This window comes from Chelonia mydas, chromosome 7 (genome assembly GCF_015237465.2).
Source record: "Chelonia mydas isolate rCheMyd1 chromosome 7, rCheMyd1.pri.v2, whole genome shotgun sequence".
NCBI classification, from domain to species: domain Eukaryota; kingdom Metazoa; phylum Chordata; order Testudines; family Cheloniidae; genus Chelonia; species Chelonia mydas.
In genome coordinates this window covers 71,419,303-71,434,374 of record NC_057853.1, presented here as the reverse complement: position 1 = coordinate 71,434,374, position 15,072 = coordinate 71,419,303, and the positions used below count along the sequence as shown (strand labels likewise).

Here is a 15,072-nt window from a genome sequence, read left to right as displayed (position 1 = left end):
CTACTCCATGCTGAGAAGGCCTCAACTGGAGTACTGTGGACAAATTGAAGAAGTCTAGAGGAGAGCAACAAAAATGATTAAAGGTCTAGAAAACATGACCTATGAGGAAAGATTGAAAAAATTGGCTTTGTTTAGTCTGGAGAAGAGAAGACGAGGTGAGGGGGCGGAGGAGAGTATAACAGTTTTCAAGGACATAAAAGATTGTTTCAAGGAGGAGCAAGAAAAATTATTGTTGTTAACCTCTGAGGATAAGACAAGAAGCAGTGGGCTTAAATTGTAGCAAGGAAGGTTCTTCTTTGAGTGCTTGTTCACGTCCGTTCCACATTAGGTGTGTGCACGCTGCATGCACGACTTGTGTCTGTGTTGCGTGGGGGACGGGCATCAAACTGAACGGTGGAGGATTTGCAAGGCGTTTAAGCCAAGAACATGGAAAGAAAGAGACTTTCGTTTAAAGCAGCTGTTGATGGAGGCCGCATTGCAGCCACCGGGCCCGGAGCGCCCAACGCCGGCTCAGGCTTCCTCGGTGCGTAGTGCCCCGGAGCCATTAAGAGACCCAGCACCTGCTAAGCACCGTAAACTGTCGGCCCCAGAGCGCCAGACTAGGCCCCGGCACCGCTCGGTCCTCCCCGGTGAGGCCCCCAGCGCAGCCGAAAGGAAGGCGCAGTTGTTCCCCGCACAGGAGGCCAGTGCCTCCCAAAGCCCTGAGCGCTGATAGGAGCGGGAAGGCCGCAGTACTGGCTCTGATACCAGCAGTCCCAGCAGCACAAGTCTCACCGAGCATCAGTGCGGACGATGGGCTCGAGGGCATAACGGATCAGCCCTCCATGCCTGGCACCTTTGAGGCTGCAGAGGACCTCATCGAGCTGTCAGCAGCGAGCCCCCTCTCGTTTGGGGAGAACCCTCCAGCACCCATGCCTCAGGTGCTGTTGAGGGGTAAGCCGGCAATGGTGTGCCACTCGAGGACGCCGTTCCGGCACCGCTCCCGGAGTTGGTCCCGGTCGAGCTCCGACTCCACGGACTCACAGTTGCCAGTGGCCCAGAAGGAGGTCGTGGCACCGGGAGTGGGTCGGCGTGAGGAAGCACTGGAAAGGGCACACCGCTCTCCGGCACCACCCAGAGACCGGCACCGGGAGGTGTTGAGATGGCCCTCTTCAGAGGACTCCCACAGACGGTCCGGGACCAGGGAACGCCAGCACCGGTCCAGATCCCAGTCCCGGGGATACCGGTACTGCTCCTGCTCCCGCTCAGCCAGGAGCCGCTCATTCTCCCACCAGCGCAGATCGTTGGCACCGCCGTGGCCTTGGCAATCGGCATCGCTGCAGTCCAGCGCCGACTCCGGCCGCTATAGCTACCCGCACCGGGCCCCGGACAGCAGGGACCCTCAAGTAGGCTGGAAATGACAATGGGGGCCACCAGGCTCTTGGCCTTTCTGGACCCCCTGGGCCTATCAGGAGTGCCAAGGGGCCCCGTCCAGGGCAAGTTACTCGGTGCAGCGGTCCTGGTCCCCACACCGATGCCAGACGGTGCCAGAGGTTACAGTATCCAGGCCTCCAGCATCCCCCCAGGATAAACCGGAGAGACTGGCACCGAGTCCGGTGCTGTCCAATGGACTCCGTGCCCGGCCTGAGCCGGGGGGCCCCTCCCACGGGAGAAGGGGAGCAGGAGGACCAACCAGAGGGGGTCGAGCAGCAGCTAACCTCTTAGTCATCCCCGGATGAGGCGGTGGCGGGTACAGAGGTGTCCAGCCCTCCACCGATAGACCATAGAGCCCACCAGGAGTTGTTGCGCAGGGTTGCCCAGAACTTGGGGTTGCAGGCCGAGGAGACGATTGAGCAGGAGGACTCCATGGTGGACATTTTGAGCCCCAAAGGTCCATCCAGAATAGCGCTCCCGCTCATTAAGACCATTCAGTCCAACTATAAGACCATATGGCAGACCCCGGCCTCCAGCGCTCCAATGGCCAAAGGAGTGGAGCGTAAATACTTTGCCCCATCTAAGGGCTATGTGTTCCTGTTCTGCCACCCAAGTCCATGCTCCCTAGTCGTCTCAGCGGTAGACGAAAGGGAGTGGCATGGACAGCAGGCCACAGCCCCTAAGGCTAAGGAGGCGAAATGCCTGGACCTTTTTGGCAGAAAGGTGTACTCATCCGGGGGCCTTCAGTTGAGGATTGCGAACCATCAGGCCACCCTCAACAGGCACAATTTCAGCTCCTGGGCGGCAGTGGGGAAGTTTAAGGACAACCTCCCGCAAGGCTCCCAACAGCAGTTCACGGCCCTGGTGGACAAGGGCAAGACAGTAGCCAAGACCTCTCTCCAGGCCTCCCTGGATTCAGCAGACATGGTGGCTAGAACAGTCACATCAGGGGTGGTCATGAGGTGCTCGGTGTGGCTCCAGGAGTCAGGCCTGCCGCCCAAGGTCCAGAATACACTCCAAGACCTCCCCTTCAAAGGGTCCGGGCTCTTCTCAGACCAGACAGACATGAGGTTGTACAGCCTCAAGGACTCGTGAGCTACACTTAAGTCACTGGGTATGCACACCCCGGCGACCCAGAGGAAGCCCTTTAAGCCACAGCCTCCCCCTCAACGCCAGTACCAGCCTCGCCATAGCCTTACTGAAGGCGAGGCAGGGATAACAGGCGACGGCTCAACAATAACAGTAACAATAATGCGCCGGGCCAGAACCAAGGCCAGCACAAACCCCAGCCGGGCACTAAGCCAGGCTTTTGAAGGTGTGCTCGAAGACCGCGTACCAGACCAGACACTGGATCTGTCCCTTTGTTTCCTGAACCGCCTGTCCCGTTTCTCCCATGCGTGGTTCACCATTATGTCAGACCGTTGGGTCTTACGCACGGTGCTGAGGAATTCGGAGTGTGGGAGGGGGCTCCAGGCTGAGCCTGGGGCAGGGGATTGGGGTGCAAGCTCTGGGAGGGAGTTTGGGTGTAGGAGGAGGCTCCGCGATGGGGCAGGGAGTTGGGGTGCAGAGGGGGCTCGGGGTTCAGGAGGAGGTATGGGGTACTGGCTCTGGGAGGGAGCTCAGGGCTTGGACAGGGGGTTGGTGTGTAGGAGAGGGTTTTGGGTGCAGGAGGGGATACGAGGTGATGGCTCCGGGAGGCTCAGGGCTGGGGCAGTGGGTTGGGCGATGCTTACCTCAGGCGGCAGCACAGCGGGGTAAGGCAAGCTCCCTGCCTGCCCCAGCCCGTGCCACTCCGGGAAGCTGCCGGCACATCCCTGTGGCCCCTGGGGTGGGGGGGCAGGCATGGCTCTGAGCTCTTCCTCTCCCTGCAGGTACTGCTGCCGCAGCTCCCACTGGCCGCAATTCCCCGTTCCTGGCCAATGTGAGCTGCGGGGGTGGTGCCTACAGGCAGGAACAGTGCGCAGAGACCTCCCACCCCTTCCTCCCATATGCAGGGACATGCCAGCCGCTTCTGGAAGTGGCACGGGGTGAGGGCAGGCAGGGAGCCTGCCTTAGCCCCCCTGTCCTGTCGGACTTTTAGCGGACGGAGACTGCAATAGACTGCCAGAGGCTCGGTGATTGACTGACTGATCATGATCTACCAGTTGGTGACCTACTGCCCTCAGTGTTTCAAGGCCTAGCACATCACAGGATAGTGGACTGAAAAAGTTAGGTATCACTTAGTATTCAGCAACAAACTCTTTTTTAGTTCTGTAAGACTAAAAGGAGGAGCTACGTAGTCTGTTCTCTAAATTGATCAGAGCTATGTAGTGCCTCTTAAGTACTTTGTTTCCACATTCATTATATCAGCAGCAATCTGGTACTGAAATGACATTTCAGACTTGTTCAGAAGGGAACTACAGCAGAGATAAATAGAAGGGAAAGAGATTAGAGGCGTCAGTGCTGAATAAATTTAGGATACTTGCCACATAAATCATGGGATGTGGTGTACACTTAAGTCTAACATGCTGCATAGCACACTGAGCCTTGAGCATAGCAATCATTTATGTTTACATGCACCTTTCTTAGAAATATTTCAGATAAAAATATGACTAACATAAGAACATTGGTGAGACTAGTTGAATATTAATATTATTATAATGTAAAACATGGGAAGTTTTGCTGTAACTTTTTGCCATTGTTTTCGGGGTATTTTTTTTAATTAGTAACGTCTGAACTAGACACATTTTCTTTAATTATTTGAAAGGAAATAGTTGCAGCTGGAAAATACACTTAGTATGCTGTACTTATCTGGTGGTGAAGTCTGCAGGTCTATGTGATGAGAGAAATGAGATCAAGTTTCACAGCCACATTTGAGATGAAATACTTGTGAAAAGTGTAAGGGCTAATCTAACACACCGTTTTAAGAGGATGAAATATAATGTTAGAACAATGTCCTTATTACTATAAAGTTAGTTCTTGGTGGATTTGACAACCCTATCAATCTGTGAAATAGGCCATTTTAGCTGACTTTTGTGTTCGACTGACATTTGAAGACAAAATAAATGTGTACGGTATAGTAAAAGCCATACTGCTTTTTGAGAAGACATATTTCTGTCCACTGAGTTGTAACTGGATTTTTCTAAAAATGCCATTATGACATTCCAAGATGCACTCCAGACCAGTGAGGGGGTGTGTCGCTCTTGCCCTGGAACTTTGCTTTGCTGCTGTAACTCCTAACTTGGACCCCTCACAAACAACCAGGCAATATGTGGGTCACACCCTGAATGTCTGTGTATAGTTGCAGCGTGCCAGCACACTCCAGTCACATTCTGGTTTCCACCAACCCTGGTTACCACTTGCAGGATGACCCCAACACACTTCCAAAAAGAATTAAAATCAGAAATGGTTACAAGAGAAATAAAGAAAAAATGTTTCCTAGTATTAAAACTTAAACTAGAATTGGTTCAAGATGAAGTTCTTTAACACATGTTCCCAGTAACATTGCTGACCAAATTCTCAGGCCAGGATCTGCTCCCAAAGTCCAAAAGCTGTGGCTTTTGTCATCTTAGATGAAAGAGAGAGATGGACAGGGAGAGGTACCTTGGACTGTTCTTGTCTCTCACATTTATAGTTCAGTCCATCTTCGAAATGCATTTTCCTGAGTATTACCTTAGATAAAGTTCATTCCCCTTGGGAGGTCAGAGACAAGGAGTCTGGTGGTGAGAGGTTCCATGTTGTTGTTTGCTAAAATGCAGCTCAATCTGTTCCTTCCCCGCTTCTTTGCAAAAGAATGGCTACTTGACAGGTGATTGCCCATCAGCTTTGATGACACCTGAGCAGAGGCGTCAGCTTGTCCTTTGAGAAACAGGTTTACCTACTCCCCAGACGTCTCTGGTAAACACACTTCAGTCGTGATTTACATATAATGTTGCTACCTACATTTCACCATGATATTTTTGACCAGCAAGTTGTTAGCGTTCAAATGATACCTTACAAAGCGCATGCTGTACAAAGATTATTATCGTGTGAATACAGGGGTTCATTCAGTCACAGTCATATATGCTGGACTCCTTTCTAGCATCTTAAGCTTCCAACACAAGACTGTTGCAAACTCCCACAGCTCAAATGCGAGGTTCACTGGATCAGGATGTGATGTCTGCAAACCTCAATTCAGCCTCTGAGGACATGTGAGCCATGGACATTAGTAGAGGGTGAGAGATTCATAGATTATAAAGCCAGACGACACCACTGTGATCATCTAGTCTTCTCTCCTGTATAACACACAGTACTGGATTTACCATGGTGCCATAGCGCCAGGCCCAAACTCAGAAGGGGGCCCATAACACTCACTTCCTCCCCTCTCTGTGCTGCAGAAACGGAGCCTCAGAGCAGCAGGGATCCAGCGTGGGAGCTGAGAACCCACGGGGCCCTGGGAACTGTAGTGCCTTGGCCAGTTCCCTGCCTATAGTGCTGGCCTTGGAGCACGGAAGGAACTAAATTTCCCAACATTCCCTTAGCCGCTATCAACAGGAAAGGGAGCGGGAGGGAGTGGGGAAGCTGAGACCCTATGCACCGTAGCTTGCTGTGAATGGAGAGCTGGCTGCTAGAAGGGGGTGGCACTGTGAATGGGGAACAAGTATACCCAAGGAGTAGAAGGCTTTGGCCCAGATATCACCCTCAGAAGACTTTCCCAGACTGGATTAGGGATGCTGGTGTGACCTCGCCTGGCAGTCCCCAAAGAAGGAACTGGGTGGACTAAATGGACAGTGCACCTCTCTATCTTAAGCCTAGCAAGGGAGGTATGTGGATCCCTCCAGAAGTTAAAATGAAAAGTAAGGGAGGGGAGGCTTTGCTAGAGGACCTGGGCAGCTTCAGATACAGTACAGGAGGATTTCCACTTCTAAGCCATGAAAGTAGAAATTGGCTTTTCCTTTCCAGATTTATCTAATATTCAGAAAGGGAATCTAGCACCTGCCTTCCAGATTTGAACACCCTCAAAATTCAGGAGTGCTCAAGCTCAATTTGGGCAGCTGTTACTTCATTTCTCCCAAATCAAATATGCTGATACACTGTAATTTGCTGTAGAAAAAGTAGGATAAAATTGAGCAACAAATGCTGGGGTCTTCCCAGTGCTAGCGAGGACTGGAATTGCTATTTTCAACAGCCGTTACCAGTTTTTTTTTTTTTGGTTTTGGGGTTTTTTTTTTTTTAGTTTTGTTTGTTTAAAAGGAAGACAGTAATACTGCATTGGCAAATTCCCCATAGAAACGAAGAGTGGAACAAAAGAATAATAAAGGCACCTCAACTTTTCCTCATTTGTGTAGGACAGTCTTATAATATGGATCCAGATATCCTCCAATCACACAAACTGAAAATTGTTCCACTTTACTGCAGTTCTGTAACCATGCAGGAACCAGTCCTGTCTGTGTTCTGTGCACATCCAAAATTTCTTACTGAATTCAGAAGTGCCTTGCTTTTGTGACCACACTACCTGATATTTTCAGCCCTTGTAAGCAAAGCAGGTTTACATTTAGTAATTGGGTAGGAGGCTTCTCAGAAAAGGTTAGGTGCTGTAGGAGGTGTTGCTTATTCACTAGGTAATGTGAGACCTTCCTGTTACAATAGTAAACCAGGGCACCAGAGAATTCACTTTGCTCCTAGAGTCTAGAGTGAGGTCCTTTTGCTTCTATACATAGCCCATTAAAGACAATGAAAAGACTCCCACTCACTTCAAGAGGCTTTGGACAGAACTGGTTATACACAGGGTAACTCCACTGTCTTCACAGGGTCCTGGTCCCACAGCGGAGGGGGGGGCATGTGAGCTTGTTGCAGAGCTGCTGCTTAGGGATGGGAACCTCCTGGCACCCCAGCCTCCAAAATCATGCAGGCTGCACTTTCTGCACGACTGTGCTAGCTGAGGGGTACATGGGAATTGGTGGCCTCTGCTGCAGGTGATGGGCATCTCAGGTACTTAAAGCCATGGCCTAGAGGAGGGAAGTGCATAACTGCAGAGTCTGCAGCTGCCTAGAGCCAGCACTGAGGATTTAGAGTTCCTAGTGCCACAGTTGCAAGGTTCAAGCATGCTCAGCCTTAGAATTGCCACCCCTCCCTTGCTAGCAGCTGCAGCTAGCTAAGGCTGGCCTCTGGCAATTGGCCACATGGCTATAGCCAGAGAAGCTGCGGGTGGCTCTGTGACTACTGGGGGCTATTAAGCTAGAGCAGATAAACTGGAGTTAATCTCAAGGAACAGAGGTTACCAGTAGGAAAGGAATGTCAAGGGGAGCAGGGAAAGAGGAAGCAGGTTAGGCTTGCAGTGGGAGAATAGCCCCAGCTGGTTGGGGAGCATGTCCAAAGTAGAAAGGAAACAAGTATGGGGAGAGGCAGTGGTGATCAGGGAGCAGAGGGAGAAAGGCTGGTGTCTTCAGATTCCCAAGGGCTAAGTCCTCATTTGGGGAAATGGTGTTTGCAAGTGGCTTGCTCAAATGGCAGGATGGGTGCTGAGGGAGGGATTTGTCAGAACTGATCAGGTATCTGCTGGCTTTGGAACTTTGGGCTGAGACTAGGGCCACATACGGTGACTGGTGACATAGGGTGGTAATGGAGACGTGGCTATAGAAGGTCTGAATGAGGAAGGAGATAAATCTGTGGGGAGTTTCCCTGATCACTATGAAAGTTCTGCTCACTGTGGACACTGGTATACCCATATGGGTGTACAGCTCAATGAGAAAAACTGGGGGCTGAGGGAGCTGCGTATGGCAATGCATATAGTCATGTAGAGGTGTGTGATCAAAATGAAAAATGTCTTTGAGATTCAGTAACGGGTATACTATGGCACCAATGGCACTGCCACACCAGATCCACACTCGGAGCCCACAATGACCACATAGGGGCCCAGAAATATGTTTGCGGAAGGGGTTGGAATGGGGGCAGGGAAGGGGTGGGAAGAGGCGGGGTAGGAGCGGGGCCTCTTGGAAGGGGTGGAGTGGGGGCGCGGCCAGGACAGCGGGTCGGGGGTGGTCAGTGGTGCAGCCCTCGGGCCAATGTACTAGTCCTCATGTGGCCCTCGTGGTCATTTGAGTTTGAGACCCTTGATCTAGTTGCAAAAAAAGAGCATATATGGAAAAAATCTTTTTATGTTTTTACACAGGGCAAAATCTAGACAGCATGCTCCATGGCACGGGAATGAAGACAAATCCTGACCAGAAGAAACAGGCAAATGGGGTAACATTGGCTCCAGAGGACACCTTACCTTTTCTACAGTGCTACTGTTCAGGACATTGTCCGGATGATGCTATTAATAACACATGCATGTAAGTAGTTTGCGCAAGATATAGAAGTTTGGCAAAGTTTGGTTCTCTCTCTCTAATTCTACTGTTAGGGTTTGTCAAGCCATTTGATTAGATTTATTTGTTTCTATAGAATCTTTTCCCTAAAAGGATACAAAACTGCTCTCAGGATAGTGTGTGCATGTGTGATTTTTCCCACCACAGAAATGGAACCATTTTGGGAGTGATAACAAGCAGTCCTTTTGTCCCAACAACACTGTCTTTAGGGCAAAATTATAAAAAACTTATCCAGTTGAAGCTACAGTAGGTAATACATGGTCAAAATGTAAATCTCTCGATAATGTTTCATGTGAATTTTCTTGTATATTCATACAACTAGTGCTCAAAATGTCATATTACCCCTTGTTATATAATCACTAAATTCAAGTTTTTTCGTATTACTTATGCATCAGTAGCAGTGATAGGGATAGATTGGAAAGAGAAAATCCCAAGGAGAGCTGCTGAATCAAAGGTTTAGAAGAGTTTGAGAGGAAGAACAGAGATAGCCTTTTAGCTTCAATAGGTTTAAGTTCCATTAAGATAGTTTTTTGCATTAATTATACATCTGGTGAACTGAAGAAAATGTTTTAGTAAACAGCATATGAAGTATAAATACTGAATGTTAATGTTGGGTAATAATGGCTGTGATTCTTGTCGAATAAAGTGATGTTGGAAGATCTCAGGCTGTAGTTCCTTTTTTCAGGTCCGCTTGGCCTTTATGCTGAACAGCAACAGCCCTAATTTGCACTACTGGCATGACAGTGAAGGAAGTGGCTGTAACAGAGGTGTTGTTCCTCTCCTGATTTTACCCTTGCCCTACAACCCAACCATGTTCCTTCCATCCACTAACCCAACCATGTAACCTAACCATGTTCCTTCCATCCACAACCCAACCATGTTCCATCCATCCATTTCCCCAAAGTGGAGGTGCTGAGTGGGGAGTCTGGCACAAAGTGACAGAGCTGCTTTCTCCAGCTTTCTGCTAGTGTAGAACTCCTGTTAGAGGGAGAATTCTCCACTAGCTATTTCCAGCCAGCTTAAGGTCACTTTGCTCTGCTTATACACACGGTGGCATAATCGCCTAGAGAATCAGCCCAGTGCTCCCCCCAGCTATTAAAATATATCTCAAATTGCACTGAAGAAGTCTGGTGGTGACAGGCCACAAGAGCAAAGCTTAAGTAGTTGTTCATGTCACCAGAGCCCCAAGATGGAATTGTAGCTTACTCAGGTTTTTGTGGTGGTTTTGAGTAATAATTTTAAAATTGTTTGCAGTTTCCCATCTTTCTTTTCTTCTCCTTTATTTCATTCTTCCTTACGCCATCTGTTTCTTCTCCTTAACACCCTCTCCCCAACCAACAGAGACATTCAAGGTCCTTCTCTCACTCCCTTTTCCCTTGATAGTTGGAATTTTGTAATCATTTTACATTACACTTCAGAGATATATAACAATGTATATTTTTTCTAATATTACTTTTTTATACAGTTTGTCCCTTCGTTTTGACACAGATATTAAAATGTGCATATACCCATTTTTATAAATGTGTCACAGACTTCCCATATTTTAGAAAGTCACCATATACTAAGAATCCAGCCAGGAATATGGTGGTCAAGAGAATCTAGGTAATATTCTTTACTCTTCCACAGCCTTTCTTTGTCCCATTGGGCAAGTCATCTAGCTTCTCTGAGACTCACTGTCCTTACTTCTAAAATTGAAAGAATAATCCTCATCTGTCTCGTATAGGAATTGTGATGTTAAAATCATTGTTTGTAAAATGCTTTGAGGGCCTTGCACAGAAGCTGCAAAGTATTATTAATCATCACTGTGTTATTAAATGTATTAAGATATAAATAGTAGGGGAAATGTCCTTACAGCTACAGCCTCTTGTATGTGAAACAATTTATCTAGATCTCTGAGGGAATTTCATATCTTTAGAACAAATGATATACAACATTCAGGTTTATAACTTTTAAATGTAGAAGATACTAAACTAGAGGTAAGGATTATGATTTTGGTTTTAAATTCCTTTATACTATCAGAAATTTTGTTGCTTTTTATCGCCCTCTGGTGTTGGTTTTTAATATCCTTGTAGCCTTTTTCCTTCATTGGTCTATAACCAGTGCATATGGAACTATTACCGTATACTATTGCTACTACAGGAAAATTAACAGCATTTATGCATTCTGTTTGAGCAGTATGTTTATGGTAAAATACTCAAAAATATACAGTTTCTAACTTCTATCCCCATTGTGCACATGGAAGTCTATAAAAAAAGTATTTTTGTTAAAGCATAAACTATTGAGATCCAAAGCTATTAATGCAGTAGATACACTTAGTTTTTAAAAGTTAACAGTTTGGTTTTTTTTCTGCCTGTAGAGACCTGTGTTGAGGGAGTTATATTCCCTGTACTGCTTAAAAGCCAGGTCACATAGCAGTGCTATGCATAGAGCTCACATTTACAGGTTATGTTAGTGATTTTTATCAGCTTCTACATGGACAGATAACCCTGAATTTGGGTCTTTGTAGGTAAATAAATGGGTGAGGTAGATAACGTAGCTCAAAGTCCACCCTATACAGTAAGGATCACAGGAGGCTTGATTTTTGGTCTCAAATCCTATGTTTCAGCCACACTTCAGTTCAGAATAGCAAACCATCATGCACTCATGGCCCAATATGACTATTTAAATTACAACAAATTTAATTCCTTAATTGACCACCCATCAGAGGAATATCTTGACCATTTTAAGGCCATTGCACAAGATGGTTAGCTCTTGGCGAAGACATTGCTCCAGGCCTCCTTGGACACTTCCGATACTGCAGCATAGTCTCTATGCACTGCAGTGGTCATTAGAACAGCTTCTTGGCTGCAGCTGTCGGGCTTCCCTTGAGAGGTTCAGAGAACCGTAGAAGACCTCCACTTTGATGGTTGCAAGCTCTCTGCAGACTTGACTGATAGATCTCTCCACACTTGGACTCGAGCCACACTGCAGTTCCTCGTAATTTATACCCATGTAAATAAGAGGGGATTTAGTAGATCTCAGATGGCATGAAGCACATACCCAACCCCATATTCAGTGTATCATGGACCGTCGGAACTCCAGTCTAAGAGACCAAGATACTAAAAAAAAAAAATTTCTAAAAAAAATTCTCCTTCGGCTACATTTAATGAGCCATCCACATCCTCCAAGCAATAGTTTTGCTGGCTTGGTCAAGAGTATCAACCACCCAGTCGACCAGGTTTTACAGCTACAATATCTTACCATTCTCTCTCCTTTCAGATGCCACCTCCCATTTTCAGGCTGCCTGGGAGAATATAACATCTGACAAATGGGTTTTGGAAACCATAACATCTGGTTACGCTATCCATTTCAAATCTGTCCCTCCTACCCTTTCCCCCCTCCCTGTCCCTCTTCGGGGACCCCTTCACAATCAATTGGTGGTACAAGAGATGGCCTCACATCTACATTTAGGAGCAATAGATTTAGTTCCTGTACAACACAGGGAAAGGGGATTCTATTCAGAGTACTCCCTGATTCCCAAAAAGAATGGAGAGTGGAGGTCAATTTTAGACTCCAGGCTTCTAAACAGATATGTAAAACAGCAGAAATTCAGGATGGTGACCCTTGCAGCAATCATTCTCTCATTAGAGTTAGGAGACTGATTTTGCAACTCTTGACCTACAAGATGCATATTTTCATGTCACTCTTCATCCTTCACACAAGAGGTTTCTTGACCAATACAGGATGTGCTGTTTTGGCCCATCTCCAGCCCCAAGGATATTCTCAAAGATTTTGTCAGTACTTGCTACATTATTTGGGTATAATCCTTTTCCCATACCTCGATGAGTGGTTGATCAGGGCACATCATATCAGGAAGTGTAGGCATCATTAAAGATAACGTGTTCTGTTTCAGAGCCGGGACCTTCAAATCAACCTCAAAAAGTCTGCTTTGACTCCACTACGGGGCCTAGACTTCATAGGAGCTCCTCTCTGCAGTGACAGGCAGAGCATATCTCCCTTATGACAGATTTCCCACTCTTGTGAATCTCATCTCAAAGATTCAGGGTAGTCCCCAAGTAACAGTAAGAGATTTGTCTTCAATTGCTGGGATGGATATCAGCTTGAATCTTTGTAGTGCAGCATGCCAGATCACATCTCCAAGGTCAAAGGGATGGCTTTGAACGGTTTACAAACCAAGCAAGCAGAGCCTAGGCAGATTACTCTCTGTTCCCCAGTGGGTCCTAGAGTCATCCAGTTGGTGGAAGGACCTGACCAAAACCTGCGCAGGTATTCTGTTCTTTCAGAATCACCCTATTATAGTGATAATATCAGATGCTTTGCTTTTGGGTTGGGGGCACAGCTGGAACTCACAAGGTGCAAGGCAAATGAGCAATGCAAGAACAATTTCTCCACATCAATCTTTTGGAATTGAGTGGTCAAAAATGCTTGCCTATACTTTTTACCTCCAATCAGATTGAAGTAAGTAAAAATAATGACAATGTGGCATGCATGTATTATATCAACAGTCGGAAGAGAATGTTCCCCATCTCTCCGGGCTGAAGCAATACAATTCTGGAATTGGTGCATATCCAACAACATAGTCCATCTCCGCTTCTTACCTCCCAGGTATTCAGAACACCATGGCAGATGACCTTAGCAGACATTTTGTTTCTGAATTACAAATTGGAACTGAACTCCTGAGTCTTTCACATGATATTCTTAGCTTGTGGGCTCCCAGAGGTTGATCTGTTCGCTACGGCATCCAATGCAAAATGTATCAGTATTGCTCCAGAGCGGATCTCGATCCCCTATCCTTAGGGGATGCATTTCTCATCTCATGGACAAAGGGAATTCTCTGTGCAAATCCACTGACATCATTACTGTTAAAGGTTCCCAACCAGATCATGTCAGAGTCATATTGATTATACCTACATGGCCAAGATAAGTCTGGTATCGCTATCTAATCAGAATTGCCCGTCATTCTGAGTGGAGGCTTCCGGTCAGTCCTTGCCTACTGACTCAGGATGCAGGTTGGACATTTCACCCCAACCTACGGAATCTGAGGCTCCAAGCATGGTCCTCAGTGGTTCTCGGGAATAGAGATCCTGTTCCTCAGAAGTACAGGGTTTTTTTATTAAATAGTATAAAAGAATTCACAATAAATTCTTATTTCCTGCAGCGGATATGATATTATCTTTGGTTGAAGTCAGCAGACTTCACCGATTCGCTCTCTTCCTGGTGTATTGGATTACCTGTTGGAATTGAAAACATCAGATCTTTCTCTATAAATTCCATTAGGGTTCACTTAGCAGCAGTAACAGCTTTTCCCAGGCCCGTAGAGGATTTTTCACTCTTTGCTCAAGCTGTCATGGTAAGATTCTTAGTGATTTGTCAAATATCTCCCCACAAATCAGAAATCCTACTCCTAGCTGGGACCTGAACCTAGTCCTTAACTGCATATGAAACATCCCTTTGAGCCACTAGTTACGTGTTCTTTATAAGATTTATCAGTGAAGACAGCCTTTCTGGTAGTTATCACTTCTGCGAGTGATGGTCCTAGTGTGTATTCCCCACATGGGATATGCATGAGCACCATGCATTTGAGTCTGGAATTTTTTTGCAAGCAGTGTCCGTTAGCCTCCACGTGCACCGTAGCTCTACTAATGCTCTAAACCAAAGGCATGAAAGGTTGTATGGATGTTGCTTCGCCAATTCCTTCTTACCACCACATGGCCTGAGTCAGAATCTTTGGTGTCCTCAGCTTCTTTTTACTGCACCATTGCTGTAAAATATTGTATATAGTTAGTTTTTACTACTCTTTATAGTATAGTCTAGCACAAGATGATTAGTGTTTTTTCCCATTTTCTTCCCTACGCTGGGACTCCGCCCTCCCCCCAAAGAAGTCTGGGATTATGCCCAGGCTCCCCAGGTTCAAAAACTGCTTCCTGTCCTTGCTTCTTTTTGGTGAGTGACCCTTAACATCAGTGCTGCCTCTACTTCCTGGATGAGGCTGTTTTTGCCACATGCATTATCTTAGTGGATGAGTGCAGATTGGGGGCTTAAACTTTCCTCCAAACTGCAGATGATGCAGCAGATACTGTGTCTGTGGGATTGACTATGACCATTGTTATGAGGAGAGACTCATGGTTGCAGTTCTCCAGTTTATCTAGAGATTTGCAGAGTACCTTCCAAGATCTGCCCTTTGATGCTGTCAGTCTGTTCTTTGAGAAGATGGATGAGTCTCTCCACTCCCTCAAAGACTTGAGGACTACACTTTACACTGAGCATTTATATTTCTGCCCCTAAGAGAAAATACCATAGACAGGTTATAGGGCAACACTGCCTTCTGACGGTC

General features: G+C 46.8%; 1 protein-coding gene across 1 annotated transcript in view; it reads left to right on the top strand.

Moving 5' to 3' along the window:
- The window catches only part of BMPR1A (bone morphogenetic protein receptor type 1A), a 183,115-nt gene that overhangs the window by 108,999 nt on the left and 59,044 nt on the right, over nt 1–15,072 (top strand). The window contains exon 4 of the mRNA XM_037904806.2: nt 8,543–8,705. Within this exon, the coding sequence (XP_037760734.1) occupies nt 8,543–8,705 (163 nt within the window). The remainder of the gene's footprint in view (nt 1–8,542; nt 8,706–15,072) is intronic.